This window comes from Crinia signifera, chromosome 4 (assembly GCF_055691185.1).
Source record: "Crinia signifera chromosome 4, ASM5569118v1, whole genome shotgun sequence".
In the NCBI taxonomy this organism is placed as follows: domain Eukaryota; kingdom Metazoa; phylum Chordata; class Amphibia; order Anura; family Myobatrachidae; genus Crinia; species Crinia signifera.
In genome coordinates this window covers 124,379,990-124,397,225 of record NC_139220.1, presented here as the reverse complement: position 1 = coordinate 124,397,225, position 17,236 = coordinate 124,379,990, and the positions used below count along the sequence as shown (strand labels likewise).

At 40.6% G+C, this 17,236-nt stretch overlaps 1 protein-coding gene across 1 annotated transcript in view; it reads left to right on the top strand.

Annotated features, from left to right (window-relative positions):
- The window catches only part of LOC146072971 (solute carrier family 23 member 1-like), a 176,821-nt gene that overhangs the window by 30,202 nt on the left and 129,383 nt on the right, over positions 1-17,236 (top strand). Inside the window, exons 5-6 of the mRNA XM_083180141.1 lie at positions 1,565-1,746; positions 14,402-14,519. Coding sequence (XP_083036267.1) covers positions 1,565-1,746; positions 14,402-14,519 — 300 coding nt within the window. The remainder of the gene's footprint in view (positions 1-1,564; positions 1,747-14,401; positions 14,520-17,236) is intronic.

Here is a 17,236-nt window from a genome sequence, read left to right as displayed (position 1 = left end):
AATCAACTCCACGCTGAAGTGGATAGTGGGGGTATGAAAAGGTCAGAGGATGCGTACCGCCGCCCCTCCGGGCTCGCTGCACTCGCCACGCTTCGGGTTGGCATTGATCCTGGGTGTGGCATTGACTATGGGGCCATTTAACATTGTAAGGAACCATCAGGGTGCTTGTACAATCAAAAATCGTATACAATCGCATCGTATGCCATTGTATGGCATACGATGCGAAGCGATATTTTATTGTATAATATCGCATCGTATACCTTATTTAGTGTAATGGTATACAATGCGATGGGCGCCATGCTAGGAAACAAATACCGACAATTGTAGTAAATGGAGTGCATTCTATGGAGGGACCTGTTACCAGTGGAGTACCCCAGGGATCTGTACTTGGACCAGTGATCTTTGTTAGGGACATTGCAAATGGTATTGAAGGGAAAGTTGCCTTTCCCTTCAAAGATGACTGATGATCTAGGTAAACTTGAGAATTGGTCAAGAGCATGGCAACTACAGTTTGATGCTAAAACATGCAAAATTATGCACTTGGGACTCAAAAACCAAAAGGCTCAATATAGTATCAAGGGTACTATAATGGAAACTACTGAGGAGGAAAGGAGTCACTATTTCAAGTGACTTAGAGGCAGGAAAGCAATGTAGCAAAGCAATGAGGAAGGTTAGTCAGATGCTTTGTTGCATAGGGAGAGGAATCAGTAGCAGAAAAAAATACGTAATAATGCTACTTTATAGGTCATTGGTACGGCCTCATCTGGAATACTGTGTCCAGTTCTGGAGACCATATCTTCAGAAGGATATAAATACATTAGAAAGTGTAGAAAGAAGGGCAACTAAAATGGCGCATGGCCTACATCACAAAACTTACCTGTAAAGACTAAAATATTTTAACATGCAGAGAAGGGAAAGGAGGGACGTTATAGAAATCTTCAAATATATCAAGGGTTTTAACATAGTACAGGAGGGAAATTTTCTTCAAAGGAAAAGTAGTAATAGAACGCGAGGACATGCACTGAAACTGGAGGGAGGTAGGTTCAGGGGAAATGTTAGAAAAAATTACTTCACAGAAAGGGTAGTGGATACGTGGAATAGCCTCCCATTAGAGGTGGTAGAGGCTAAGACAGTAGAACAATTTAAACATGCTTGGGATAGGCATATGAATAAGGATAAAAAAAAGGGGCGGACTATATGGGCCAAATGGTTCTTATCTGCCGTCAAATTCTATGTTTCTATGTTTCTAAATGTATTTGAAGTACAGCGCCTCACCACTTCAATAGGCTGATCCATTAAGGTTAAGAAGAGGAACCTGATATTGCAGAGTTATCTGCAGATCATGACCTCCTGAGACATGTACATAGGAAAACAGGCACTCTCCATCCTGATTCTCTGTAAGCTATAAACAATACGCTAGGGATATGCACGGAGGGCCATTCAAGCCCTACTCAGCCTATAAATATGATAAGAAGACATTAGGAAGAAAAGTTGATTTCTTTCTGTAAAAAACATATTAATTGTACAATAAGGAAACTATAAAAATAATTTTTCTGTTTTCTAGATTCAAGGTGCAATTATTGTGGCTTCCATTTTGCAACTGTTTCTGGGCTTTTCTGGACTAATTGGACTACTGTTGAGATTTATTGGACCCTTGTCTATAACTCCAACTATAACACTTATAGGACTGTCCTTATTTGGCGAGGCAGGAAAGAAATGTGGCGCTCACTGGGGAATAGCAGCATTGTAAGTTCAAAATGAATAAAGAAAATGACAGTATTATTATAATAGAAGCTTTCTAAACAGTAAATACACTACAGCTACACATAACTTTTTCCATTTAAATGTATTGTAGTTTATATTTGTATTTATATTTTTAGCATTTTTTTTATTTGAGACCAAGTCATTTATTTAAGCTGTTTGAAGCAGTATGGGAAGTATAATTGATAGAATTACTGCCTCACAGGATTGAGGTTGTGGGTTAGATTCCCACCCATGTCCTAACTGTGTGAAGTTGGTATATTCTCCCCATTGGTTTCTTCCGGGTACTCTGATTTCCTCAATCAAGATCAACACTAGTTTGTAAGTGTATGTATGTGTGTGTGTGTGTGTGTGTGTGTGTACATTTACAGACTAGATAGAGCATCCAGCCTCTAACCAGTGACATAACTCCCAAAGACAATGGTGGCAGTGGCTGCCGGGCTCCATCTGTCAAAGGAGCCCAAAAAATGAGGGCTGCTGAGCTAGGACAGATCTCTCTATACTCATTTCATAGAGAATTGTTACATTTGCTGCTGACTCAAAAAATAAATAAATTTGCAGACCCCTTGAGCTGAAGTGTCTCGGAATGTGAGATTACAGATCAAGGTGGTTTTATGGTTATGGTATAATGGATAGACGGTGACTAGACCTGGGCCGTATACTATTCTATGGGTCTGCACCTGAAGCAGCCACATAGAGGCTGGGGCCAACTCATGCACAGTACCGAAGAGTCTACTGATCATGCGCCGGTTCTGTGACAGCGATTGGGATTCGGCATAAGCAGGTGGCGGTGGTCAATAACCTGTGGGGACCGGCAGCACCAGAGGGAGGAGGGGGACGGAGTGGCATCGCAGCAGCCCCTCTCCTCCGCCGATTTATTAAGCCTGGTGGAGTGATGATGTAGCTGGTACTTTGTCACTGACCAATTGGCCCCTAACTGTTATTTTAAAAAATCAGCCCAGAACTTGACAGTTAGGAGCTTATTGGCCGGTACCAGCTGCTTTATCACTTCACCAAGCTTAATAACTCTGCCCCATAGACTCCTCAGTTCAGTGGTTCCCAAACTGTGTGGCGTGGCTCCCTGGGGTGCCTCGGGACACTTGCAGGGGTGCCATGGGTTGGTGGTTCAGGACCAATACAAATTGTTTATGGTTAATTATTTGTGGGAAAAACCAGTGCTGATGGCTGCCAATCATAAAATATGTACAAACAAAAGCAAATCCTGCCCTTTACCACATAACTGACCCTAAGAATTCCATATAAACCCAATTTACTTAATGTTGTATTTACTCTGGGTTGTTTTTTTTTGGGGGGGGGGGGGCTAAGGGTGCCCTTAAAAATTCTGAAACTCTAGGGTGCCGTGGTTTCAAAAAAGATTGGGAACCCCTGCCTTAGTTTCTATATTCTATGTTCCTCTAACATATCAAGTATGAATTATATTTATAAAGTTCTATTCAGTTTATCTTAGTTAAATCTTGCATAAATAATATCAGCATTAGTTGTGCATCCTGCTGCATTCCAATGTCTGGGAACGCTACTGAATATCCCTGGAGCTTCCCAGACACTGCATTTAAGTAGCAGACACTGTAAAACTAGAACTTCTGGGACCGTATGAGCCATCTGCCCATACTTTTCATGCTGTAAACTACAGCTCAAGGGCACTGTTGTACCAAAATTCAAACCAGACAGATAATTAGAACAAGTAAAAAGGCAAGGCACATTAATTATCTAAATATTAATTGTGTTTTTGCCCTCTTAAATTATAGAATTGCCAATGGTTTAGTACATAATTGGCAAAAAAGTAATGATCTCATTCTTTTTTATTATTATTATTATTATTATTATTATGAAGTTGATGTATATTGAGCCTGATTCAGACCTGATTGCACGGCTGCTAATTTTTAGAGCCCAGTTATATGCCACCACACCCTTTCCAAGCCAGCGCATGGCTTAGCACATCTTGTGAAAAGTATCTGGATCGCCCATTCACCTACAATTAATTTGCAAGCCGCTCACCATCGAATTACGGTCCTTATTCAGTGCCACGCACTCCCCCATGCATTCCCATGGGGGAGTGATGTTCTGCTAATGTGCATGCGCTTTTCTGCGCATGTGCATACGCTGGGTGCGAGCGGGCATGGCTAACTGCTAGTTTGCCATCCTGTCCGCACCCACCAGTGCAGACAGGGAGTGGGGAGGGTGGCTGTGCAAGTCGCAGGCGGCATTAAATCCCCACGCAGCACTGCAAAATTTGCAGCTCTGCGTTTGGCCTAGAATAAGGTCCTATGTTTCCAGTGTGTGCAGTCTGTGCGTAGCCCTGGACTTAAAAGTCCATATGTATGTAATCCTTGAAAGGATTACATTTCTTTTCTTTCTTCTTTCCCGTTTCACACAGTTCCGTATATATGGAGAAACAGAAAAAATATATACCAATTAGCGATATATAAACACTGGTTACTTCTTTTCCTTTCCCAGTGGGATCTAGAAGAACAGAGAGCGTGTTCCCAAGATTTCCAAAGTGATCCAAAGCGGTTTATAGGGTCACCCCACTCGTGTGTATAGGGACTATGCTCACATGTATGCTTACACAAGACAGGGTGTGTGAACTCTTATAAAGGTATCTTTTTTTCCTCCAAATATGACTCCAATAGTCACGACAAATACAAATTCCTTTTTATTCTTTAAAAATCACAGCAGGGCAGGGATGATATAATGACAGCCTTTCTACCATATAAGATGTAACCCGGGTATAGAATATGGTACCAGATACTGCCAAATACTGCTCCACAAACTCTGCTGCTCACATGAATTTGACCAGACACTGAGTTTTCTACGCGTTTCAGCACGCTGCGGTGCCTTTTTCAAGATAAAGTGTCTGTAAACAACGAGTTCAAACAAATGAGGGACGGATAAAAAAGTTTTCCATATAAAAATATTTGTATATAAAAACTATACTCCATATAAAAATTTATAAAAATACTGTGCAATAAAGTGCAAGTGCATATAAAGGCTTACCAGACGTTTTAGGTCAGGAAATATGTGGGTATCCAAAGAGGTCCTGTGGAGACACTCCAAAATGTGTCCTCAGATCCACATAAACGCTGGTATACACAGCCTGAAATATAAGCCCAGGAAACCGGAAGTCCGCATATGTCACATCCGCTCAAGTGACAGACGCGTCCCCGCTGTATAAGACGTTCGGCAACTATGCCCTGCGTCTATGGGGCCGCCTGTAAGTGTTGGGATACAGCGCAGCACTGTTGCTGAAGCGCTGTCCCTTCTCTATTCAATATGTGCAAAAACGATGTTGCGGGCGCCATTTTGGAAATGGGCGTATGTAAGGGCAAATGACTAAAGAGGTTTTAAACAGAAAAAAATGACGGACGCCATGTTGGTTATGGGCACATGTGAGGGCAAGAGGCTGAAAATAGGTGTAAAAATATATTTGGCAGATCAGAATACCAAAAAGACCAACCCCATTACACCTTATTTACATATATGCACTAATAACAATAACAGAACAAAGTAAAAACAATAATTAAAAAACAAAACAGTATATAATCATAAAAACCATCTCAATTCGAACTCACAATTTAACCCCTTAGGAGCTAGAGTTTTGAGATCGTATATAAACCTCATTTCAGTTTTGGCTAGGCGAATATCTCTATTATTGGTACGCCAATCATCCTTAATCCATGCAACGGCGCTGAACATTTTAATGCCATCTGTTCTGCACTGGTGTTTTTCTTTAAAATGCATGGAGAAAGGATGATTGGGGTTTCCATTAAGGATGTTACGTATATGTTCGGCCCACCTAATTTTTACTTGGCGTTTAGTTTTTCCTATGTAAGCCAAATTACATTTGCATACGATAACATAGATGACGTAGTTCGTGTGGCATGTAATAAAATCTCTGATTTTTACTGAAATACCGTTAATATCGAGATCCGTATATTTAGAAGTTGGACTTTTACATGCTTTGCACATCTTGCAATCCCCACATCGATAGAATCCCTTGTTTCTGGGTAGGAAACGTTTACCATCCATGTGCAATGCACTGGATACTAATCTATCCTTTAAGGTGGGTGCCTTTCTATATATGAAAATAGGCTTAGGGGGCAAAGTTTTCTGTAACAACTCATCCTTTAACAAAATGTTCCAGTACCTTCTTATTATTTTTTCAATTTGTTTGTACCTTTTGTTATAATGGGTATTAAATGCTATTGTATAGTTATTTCTTCGATCCTTTTTATCGGTATTAGATAGAAGTGTGCTTCTTTCTATTTCACCCACTTGCTCTGCAATTTTTTCTAATGAATTAACAGCATATCCTTTGTTTCCAAAATTTTGTACCATGGTTTTGGCTTGATCTTCATATTTGTTCTTTGTGGAACAATTTCGTCTGAGACGAGTAAATTGTCCCTTGGGGATGTTTTCAAGCCAAATTGGTAAATGGTTACTGCTTTTATGTATATATGTGTTGCAGTCGGTGGGTTTACTGAAGGTACTGGTTTCTATCTTCCCCTCTATAATATCAATTTTGAGGTCCAAAAATGTAACTGACTCTCTACTGATCTCAAAGGTGAGGACAATGTTGGCCTCATTATTGTTTAAGTGAGAACAAAAATTTTGGAGGTCGTTCTCATTCCCCTGCCAAACAAATATAATATCGTCAATGTACCGCCACCAGTGCACCAGGTTCGCAACCCAGCCATGCCCTGCCCAGACATGCGACTCCTCCCATCTGGACATGAACAAGTTGGCATAGCTGGGCGCGAACCTGGTGCCCATGGCGGTACCGACCATTTGTTTGTAAAAAATACTGTCAAAATTAAAATAGTTATTCTCTAATATAAAAGTGATACCTTCTATAATAAAATTGCACATCCCTTCATCCATGTTAGTTCTAGATAGAGTATTTTTAGTGGCCTCTATTCCCAGGTTGTGTGAGATTATAGTGTACAGCGATGACACATCTGCTGTCACTAGATAGTGGTCATCACTCCATTCAATCCCTGACAGTCGGTTTAAAGCGTCTTTCGTATCTTTTAGATGCGATCTTTCCCTAATTACAAGGGGTTGTAATTGGTGATCTATATAGGCCGAAAGGTTGGCTGTAATGGAATTAGTGGCTGCCACGATGGGCCTGCCCGGGGGTTTTTCGGTATTCTTATGCACCTTCGGCAGAAGGTATAGGACAGGGACAGAATAATTCTCATTAATTAAGAACTCTTTAACATTTTTGTTTATAGTTCCTATTTCGAAATGATGTATAATTAAATTTTGATATTGTTTGAAGATATTGTTAGAAGGGTCATTTTTAAGTTTTTTATATGTCACGCCATCATTAAGCTGGCGTAATCCTTCCTCTTCCAGCTTAATGATGGCGTGACATATAAAAAACTTAAAAATGACATCATTTCGAAATAGGAACTATAAACAAAAATGTTAAAGAGTTCTTAATTAATGAGAATTATTCTGTCCCTGTCCTATACCTTCTGCCGAAGGTGCATAAGAATACCGAAAAACCCCCGGGCAGGCCCATCGTGGCAGCCACTAATTCCATTACAGCCAACCTTTCGGCCTATATAGATCACCAATTACAACCCCTTGTAATTAGGGAAAGATCGCATCTAAAAGATACGAAAGACGCTTTAAACCGACTGTCAGGGATTGAATGGAGTGATGACCACTATCTAGTGACAGCAGATGTGTCATCGCTGTACACTATAATCTCACACAACCTGGGAATAGAGGCCACTAAAAATACTCTATCTAGAACTAACATGGATGAAGGGATGTGCAATTTTATTATAGAAGGTATCACTTTTATATTAGAGAATAACTATTTTAATTTTGACAGTATTTTTTACAAACAAATGGTCGGTACCGCCATGGGCACCAGGTTCGCGCCCAGCTATGCCAACTTGTTCATGTCCAGATGGGAGGAGTCGCATGTCTGGGCAGGGCATGGCTGGGTTGCGAACCTGGTGCACTGGTGGCGGTACATTGACGATATTATATTTGTTTGGCAGGGGAATGAGAACGACCTCCAAAATTTTTGTTCTCACTTAAACAATAATGAGGCCAACATTGTCCTCACCTTTGAGATCAGTAGAGAGTCAGTTACATTTTTGGACCTCAAAATTGATATTATAGAGGGGAAGATAGAAACCAGTACCTTCAGTAAACCCACCGACTGCAACACATATATACATAAAAGCAGTAACCATTTACCAATTTGGCTTGAAAACGTCCCCAAGGGACAATTTACTCGTCTCAGACGAAATTGTTCCACAAAGAACAAATATGAAGATCAAGCCAAAACCATGGTACAAAATTTTGGAAACAAAGGATATGCTGTTAATTCATTAGAAAAAATTGCAGAGCAAGTGGGTGAAATAGAAAGAAGCACACTTCTATCTAATACCGATAAAAAGGATCGAAGAAATAACTATACAATAGCATTTAATACCCATTATAACAAAAGGTACAAACAAATTGAAAAAATAATAAGAAGGTACTGGAACATTTTGTTAAAGGATGAGTTGTTACAGAAAACTTTGCCCCCTAAGCCTATTTTCATATATAGAAAGGCACCCACCTTAAAGGATAGATTAGTATCCAGTGCATTGCACATGGATGGTAAACGTTTCCTACCCAGAAACAAGGGATTCTATCGATGTGGGGATTGCAAGATGTGCAAAGCATGTAAAAGTCCAACTTCTAAATATACGGATCTCGATATTAACGGTATTTCAGTAAAAATCAGAGATTTTATTACATGCCACGCGAACTACGTCATCTATGTTATCGTATGCAAATGTAATTTGGCTTACATAGGAAAAACTAAACGCCAAGTAAAAATTAGGTGGGCCGAACATATACGTAACATCCTTAATGGAAACCCCAATCATCCTTTCTCCATGCATTTTAAAGAAAAACACCAGTGCAGAACAGATGGCATTAAAATGTTCAGCGCCGTTGCATGGATTAAGGATGATTGGCGTACCAATAATAGAGATATTCGCCTAGCCAAAACTGAAATGAGGTTTATATACGATCTCAAAACTCTAGCTCCTAAGGGGTTAAATTGTGAGTTCGAATTGAGATGGTTTTTATGATTATATACTGTTTTGTTTTTTAATTATTGTTTTTACTTTGTTCTGTTATTGTTATTAGTGCATATATGTAAATAAGGTGTAATGGGGTTGGTCTTTTTGGTATTCTGATCTGCCAAATATATTTTTACACCTATTTTCAGCCTCTTGCCCTCACATGTGCCCATAACCAACATGGCGTCCGTCATTTTTTTCTGTTTAAAACCTCTTTAGTCATTTGCCCTTACATGCGCCCATTTCCAAAATGGCGCCCGCAACATCGTTTTTGCACATATTGAATAGAGAAGGGACAGCGCTTCAGCAACAGTGCTGCGCTGTATCCCAACACTTACAGGCGGCCCCATAGACGCAGGGCATAGTTGCCGAACGTCTTATACAGCGGGGACGCGTCTGTCACTTGAGCGGATGTGACGTATGCGGACTTCCGGTTTCCTGGGCTTATATTTCAGGCTGTGTATACCAGCGTTTATGTGGATCTGAGGACACATTTTGGAGTGTCTCCACAGGACCTCTTTGGATACCCACATATTTCCTGACCTAAAACGTCTGGTAAGCCTTTATATGCACTTGCACTTTATTGCACAGTATTTTTATAAATTTTTATATGGAGTATAGTTTTTATATACAAATATTTTTATATGGAAAACTTTTTTATCCGTCCCTCATTTGTTTGAACTCGTTGTTTACAGACACTTTATCTTGAAAAAGGCACCGCAGCGTGCTGAAACGCGTAGAAAACTCAGTGTCTGGTCAAATTCATGTGAGCAGCAGAGTTTGTGGAGCAGTATTTGGCAGTATCTGGTACCATATTCTATACCCGGGTTACATCTTATATGGTAGAAAGGCTGTCATTATATCATCCCTGCCCTGCTGTGATTTTTAAAGAATAAAAAGGAATTTGTATTTGTCGTGACTATTGGAGTCATATTTGGAGGAAAAAAAGATACCTTTATAAGAGTTCACACACCCTGTCTTGTGTAAGCATACATGTGAGCATAGTCCCTATACACACGAGTGGGGTGACCCTATAAACCGCTTTGGATCACTTTGGAAATCTTGGGAACACGCTCTCTGTTCTTCTAGATCCCACTGGGAAAGGAAAAGAAGTAACCAGTGTTTATATATCGCTAATTGGTATATATTTTTTCTGTTTCTCCATATATACGGAACTGTGTGAAACGGGAAAGAAGAAAGAAAAGAAATTTAATCCTTTCAAGGATTACATACATATGGACTTTTTAGCGCACGTGAGACTTCTCTTGTCTGTTGTAGTATTGTCTTTCTGAGGTCCGGTGACCTCTTTTTGAAGTAACATATGCAGCTCTAAAGATTGCAGCGCCTGGAGTGAAATTCCCTTTTTTGTAAAGTAGCCCTGGACTTACTCGGTAGCTGCAATGGAAACAGGCTGATCGTGGCCGGAGCTGACACCACACTTCTTCCCCTAAAACGCACTGCTGCGTTTTCCCTGACACTCCCAGAAAATCACCGGTCTCCATCTTCATGTCAATCACCTTGCAAATGGCCAGCAATTAAAAAGGCTTTTATCACAGGACAGCCTCGCACATGCATACTACAGTCTGTATGCATGCACAGTGTATAGATAATCGCCCCGGCCAGCGAATCTTGTGTGATCAGGTCTGAATCAGGTCCATTGCTACCTTCTATTTTTCTTTTTTTCTTCATTATTTGCTCTTCTTCTGATATTGTACTGGGTACACAGAGAGTTACAGTACACATACTAGTTGTGGCTACTGATAGTGGATCTGTAAATGTATGTCTGTGTATTACTAGGAGAGTGTCATTGAACAGCAAGAGGTCCTTCCTTAAATGTTAACTATAAACTAGAGCTTGGTAAAAGCTTTTTAATTCCCTAATCTGGCAGATTTACTGTTAGAACCTTTGTTATTTTAGAATTATATTAGATTAGTTTGAGGAAAGGAGTACACTACTTATGAGCATCATGTGTCCACTAAACATATGGACATAATTCTTCTGTTTACAGCTATCATACATTGCCTTTTATATTTCCTGCCCAATGAAAAGTCAGCATAGCAAGACTTACCGGACTCTGTAGAGCCATAAGTTATAACACAGGCTGCATTCAGGTAGCTGTGACAAATTAGCACTCCAGCTTTCCTAGTAAAAAGAAGACTCAGATTCCTCAGTGCTGGGAGGTTTGACATCTGCTAATTAAAACCAACACTGTAAACAAGCTGGGATACAAAGAGACTGATATGGGCCAAACAATAAACTTGGAACTGTCATTTGGAATTTGTATGACCTCGGTCTTTATTTAATGAAATATAGGAACAGGGTTTTTTAAAAATGGTTAATAACCGATGGTTAACTTCTGTGATGTGGGGTGTGAGGATACCTCCTTTGTAAGGTAGCCAGGATCAATTCATTGCATCAGGGAAGATACTGTAGGTTTTGGGAAAGTGGAGTTCTTTACATTGAGGTAAAACTAGATTTGTGGTGGTATGGTGTCCCTGAGTTGCCAAGTTTCATCAGCTGATAACCCAACATGGAGACAAAATGGGCAAATTAGCAATGGAAACAATTAGAACACTGCCTTGTAAAGTAAGTATAGCAGCATGAATGGATGACAATTCCTTGAACCTTTTGGTTCAACTAAACCTCCATCCTGCCGTGAGAGCAAGACAAGGGTTTGCTATTTAACTCAACAATTTGATGTAGTTAATTTTCTAAAAGTCTCCTATACAGAATAATGACATAAGTGTACCACCAACTTTTCTCCTTATACACTAGACCTCAGTCATTACTGTGCTAACATAGCTGGTCACCACTAGAGAGCAGCAGAGTACATACTGTGAAGTCTCCTTTAGTAAATCTATTATAGGAAAAGGTTAAATATGATTTGACTTATGGTGAAATGTTTTCTATACCTTGTCTCATATTTGTCAAATCATCTTTCTGCTGTTGTACGTGTTAGTAAAGTAGGGTCACTATTTTGCTAACATTTATATGCACGTTCATTATTGTTGGTGCATATTCTACTGTGCCATTTTTTGGGGCTTGATGTGCTTAACAAGATGTCAGAGAAGGGCACCATTTATAGAACTATACTGCAGTGTTGTAAGCTCTTACTTTAAATGCCAAGTTAGAAGTGATTCCATTTAGTCAGAAAGGTATGTCTGTGGCTGCATTTATATGTTAACACTTTCAGTGCCGTTGCTGTAAGCGAAGCTCAAAATATCTGCTAAAAATGCCAGCGTCGCGCACAGTATAGTATAAATACAAATACAGCCAAGTCAATTAGTCGAAGTTTAGTTAAATATTGCACCCAAAAAAGGAACAGTCATTGTGAGCGGCTCTGGCATTTTTAACGGATATCTTGAGGATCTTCCACAGCGACATTGGCACGCAAAGGTTTAAAAAAGGCATACTGTAGGAAACAATCCCATAATATCATTTAATAAGGTATAAGATTACTTCATGGGATAGTTCCCTATGCATAATTTAATGCCTAAACACTGAGCATTACTGTGGTAACATAATGTCACTCATCCTGGGTTTTTATGCCCTTGCGGCACCTCCACCTCCACAGGAGTGCTGCTCCTCCATACAAGTGTTGTGCTGGGATTGTGGTAATTGAGTGTGGTATAGAAGATCTACAGTGTCTAGGTAGGCAGTCATTGGGTCGACCCCATATTGTCAACATACACTATGTCAATGTGGTCAAAAGGTCGACAGGGACAAAAGGTTGATATGAACAGTCAACAAATATGTTCAACTTCAGTTTTTAAGTGTCATTTTGTATGTTTCATCATATGTAACCACTATCAGTAAAAATGAGTGCACTCACACAGGTTTCTATTTCTATTCCCTTTTATCGTCCCTGTGGATAGTAAAAAAGGTAAAAAAAAATCAATATTTTGTGTTGGTCATTTGTATATCGACCATTGTGATGTTGACCTTTTAACCTGTCAACCTTTAGCCTTATATACCTTACATCTGTCAAACCTTTGTACCCGTCGACTTTTTGTACCTGTAGACCTAACGCATGTTGACCATAGGATCTATAGTTGACTTATTGATTGTTGACTTAGACAATGGCAATCTACCATCTGCCTACTGTGACTGTGATTGTGATTAGGGAAGCAGGGGATGATGCCTATTGCTTGTTAAGTTAAGATACATCATGGATGATGGTGCCATTTCCAAGTGGGATAATGGTGCCACTTCCTATTGTGTTTGAGGGCAGGTATATATATGTCCAAGATTTATAAAATAAATTGCAGCCATAGGAAAGGAGTACATTTAAAATGGAAAAACACTATTTTTTTTTTGTGTGAAAAGAGTGTCCCTGTGATCTTCATGGTCGTATTACAGATGTTACCACCTTCTCTTTACATGCTAGTTACTTCCTCCAGAAGATGATGTAGAAACCTATTTCACAATCTTCAAAAGAACCACTTCTAAACAAGGGCCACTTTCACTGCAGTCCCTGGGGGAACCCTTTTATGCCCCAGTCTGACACTATGGCCCTTATTCTGATCGGTGCGGCCGGATCCGAATATGCGGGCAGGACCGTGCGTCCGAAACCCCGCCTTCCATACGGATGGCCAACTCCGTCCGAACGCGGTAAGAAGCTGTCCAAACGGACCGCAAGTGTATTTCTCATGGAATACGCCTCCTCCATCTCAGGTAACCTCCCCCATCATTCGATGGTCGCAGACCATCGAATGCAGGACCGAGTGGTCCACCAGCTCCCGCAACCTCAGACCACACGGGCATTTCTCCGTGCAAAAGCAGGGATCTGGGCGGGCAGCTGACATCCGGCAATGTCATATGTCCGCCCCCTACACGTGCGTCACGGCCGCATTACCATACGTACGCCCAGCGTTTTCATGGGAACGCCCATGAAACGCGGGGCGTATGCATATGGTAATGAGCCCAAATAGCCCTTCACGCCCCTCTCCACCCCCTGATCGTAGTGTTCACATTTCATGCGGAATTTGGCCGTACGCCCCGCTCGCACATGCGCAGAGACGCCTCTGCACATGCGCAGACACAAAACATTGGCGGCACGAACGCACACGGATATTACTGCACCAACCAGAATAAGGGCCTATATATATACCAGAAGTAAACAAACAGCGGCACTCCAAGGTATATTTCAACAATCTGTATTAAAACGCTTCACAACCAAATTACCAACGTTTCTGGACGAACCCCTTTGTCCCCCTTATTTATTTATTATAGATTGGACTGTAAGAATCCTTAGCCTGGTTAACAGTTGCTACTGCTACATTTAATATTAGGCCACGGTATGTCTAGATGTAAAAGAACAAAATTTCATACATTAGGCTTGGTTGTAAACAAACCATACCTCAGATGTCTTGTGTCTTGTGCGGTATGACATGTATGGAGGAAAGTGGAGTAGACCAGCCATGCCCAGATTCACTTTATGTTGTTTTTATCTTACATTTGTATCCAAGTAATATCAATAATTCATGCAGCAATTGTAAATATCTACTCATGGTTTTTTTTTCCAGAACTATTGCCTTAATAATTATTTTCTCGCAATACCTGAGAAATATAGAGCTACCCATCATATCCTACAACAAAGGAAAATTTCAAATCAGCAAGTATCCTGTTTTCAAACTTTTCCCAGTAAGTTCAAGAGCAATATAATGTGGTCTACCTTAATTTTAAGCAAAAATGATTTTAAAATACAATCACACTAGGACACGCAGGAGAAGAAGGTAATTTGCTGTAACTCCAAAATAATAAACTAGGAACAGTTACCTATAAATAATGCATGCAACAGTCTATCTTTTTCTTCTTTCATTTAATCATTTCAGGGAGACACATGTTTATTTGATGGTACTGTACATTGAGAATAATTTCTATTTTTTATTTATATTTGAATTAAATGTGACATAACCACATAGCTAAGTGATGCATGCAATACCTTAACGTTGTTAGAGACTAATTTTGGTTAAGGTCTACCAGTAAGCAACATATCTGTCTACTGTTAATAATACCAAGTTCACAGGTAAAATCATGCAAAACATTCACTAGATCCAGCAAGGGAGAGGCAGTGACAGCAATCATGTTAGTTGAAAAATTAAATGTTAAAGTGGCTGCTGAAGAAACTTTGGGAGGCCCTTTACCAGTTACTCAGTCATCCCCAAATCCTTGTAACAAGGAGTCCAACACAAAATGCAGATAAGGTGTCATCCGGACATACTTTATCAAAGCTCTTTTATCTTTCCTTATGCCAGCCTGAGGAGTGCCGCCTTATTGCTCATACATCGGGACCCTCTGAGGTTCAACGAAGGCACCGCAAATTTATTCTATTTAATTACCTGCGTGCTGGACAACACATGGTATATATATATATATATATATATATCCACGCTTTGGCTCCGGCACTTACTGGGTCCCCCAAGGGGAGTACTGGGCTCTGGTGCCTTCCTGGGGAGCAGCGCTCCGATCATACAAACAAACAAACTGGAGGCGGCACTCAGAGGCTTGGTGCATCAGGTTAAACGTGTATTAACATAGCAAGACATCTACGTTTCGGGGATAGCTCCTGATGACGGGGAGGCTATCCCCGAAACGTAGATGTCTTGCTATGTTAATACACGTTTAACCTGATGCACCAAGCCTCTGAGTGCCGCCTCCAGTTTGTTTGTTTATATATATATATATATATATATATATATATATATATATATATATATATATATATATATATATATATATATATATATATATATATATATATATATATACAGAGAGAGAGAGAGTGACCCCATGCTACAGCAGTAGCAAATGGCTGGTGCCCTCCATTTACCCCAGCGGCCGACGGGGAAGACAAAGCATGTACTGAAGAGCAGCACTCAGAGATGGATTATCAAACAAGAGAGGTTTTGCACCTGTAGTGTAACGTGGTTTTGTCCATTAGAGAAAAAATGTGTTTTGCGATCCAGTCTGACACTGTAGCCTCCTGGTCTATCCAGCCACCCAGTGTTTCCTCAGCCAAGCAGAGTCTCTCTATCCAGCTTGCTTGTCTCACCAGACACCCAGTGTCTCACCAACCAACCTTCGTATGTCTCCCTGGCCACCCAGTCTCCCCTGTCTCTTCAGCCAAACAATGTCTTCTTAACCAACCTCCTTGTCTTACCAAATACCAGTGGTTTCTCCAGCCAGCCTCCTTCTATCTCTCCAGTCAGCCTGCTTGTCTCATTCTGTCTCCTCAACCACCTAGTGTCTCTCCAACCAGCCTTCTTCTGTGTCTCCATCATGAGGTGATTGCGTCAATGGGATAGGCTTCACATGCAGTTGCATGGACTTTCAGTATATATGGGTGGATTATCATGACATTAGCAAGTAAAAAATATGTCCTTACTTATCCATACTGCAAACGGGCTGCTCATCTCAATTGTTACTATCCATGCCTGCATACAAACTTTTCATAGGAGCATATGCATCCATGCAATCCTGTGGATTGCAGGTGTGTACACAGTATCTTACACTTGCAGACATTCTTGTTGTGGCAGATGACTCGCATTTGCCATGGATATTGGCAAATAAACTACAGTGGTACTCATTTGTAAGTTGGCTTTGGTGGCAGAATTGAAAAATACGACAGGCTCAGAATCAAGATCTATATGCACTGAATTGTTTCAAAGATCCAAATAATTTCATGGCGCCAACAACAGTTATTATTATTTTTGTTGTTGTTGTCCTTTGGTAATTTCAAAATAGTGAGTTACTGCCCTCCAACCAGCTCACAGCAGTCTGGACATGATACACAGTATACAGTATCCATACCTCCCAACTTTCTCAATGAGAGAATAGGGACACTCGCGTGGCAAAAAGGGAGCATGGCGTATGCAAATTAGGGCATGGCTTATGCAAATTAAGCTGCGCCCCCATTTTCGGTTGCGAATAGACGCTGTGCGCATGCGCACAGCGTCTATTCTGTCAGATTGGGGAGGGGACTCCCAACTGCCCCCCCCCACAGCGGGACACTGCCGGCCACGGGAGGGACGCGGGAACGTCCCCAAAAATCGGGACATTCCCGCATTTAGTGGGACAGTTGGGAGGTATGCAGTATCTCCTAGCATGGTATGGGTTACTTTACTTGTAATCAGTCCTATAAAAAGCACATACAGTATCCCAGTGCACACTTCATACTTTGTAGACAATAGTCTTACCTTTATTTATTTCTAGTCATATAAGGACGTGCAACATACAGAGAGGAAATGGTGATGTCAAGTATAAGAATACATCTAAGGAATGCAAAAATAGACTTTTATTAACAAAGGATACCCATGGGATGAGAAATTCCAAGTTATTTCCTTTAGGTACCGGACTGT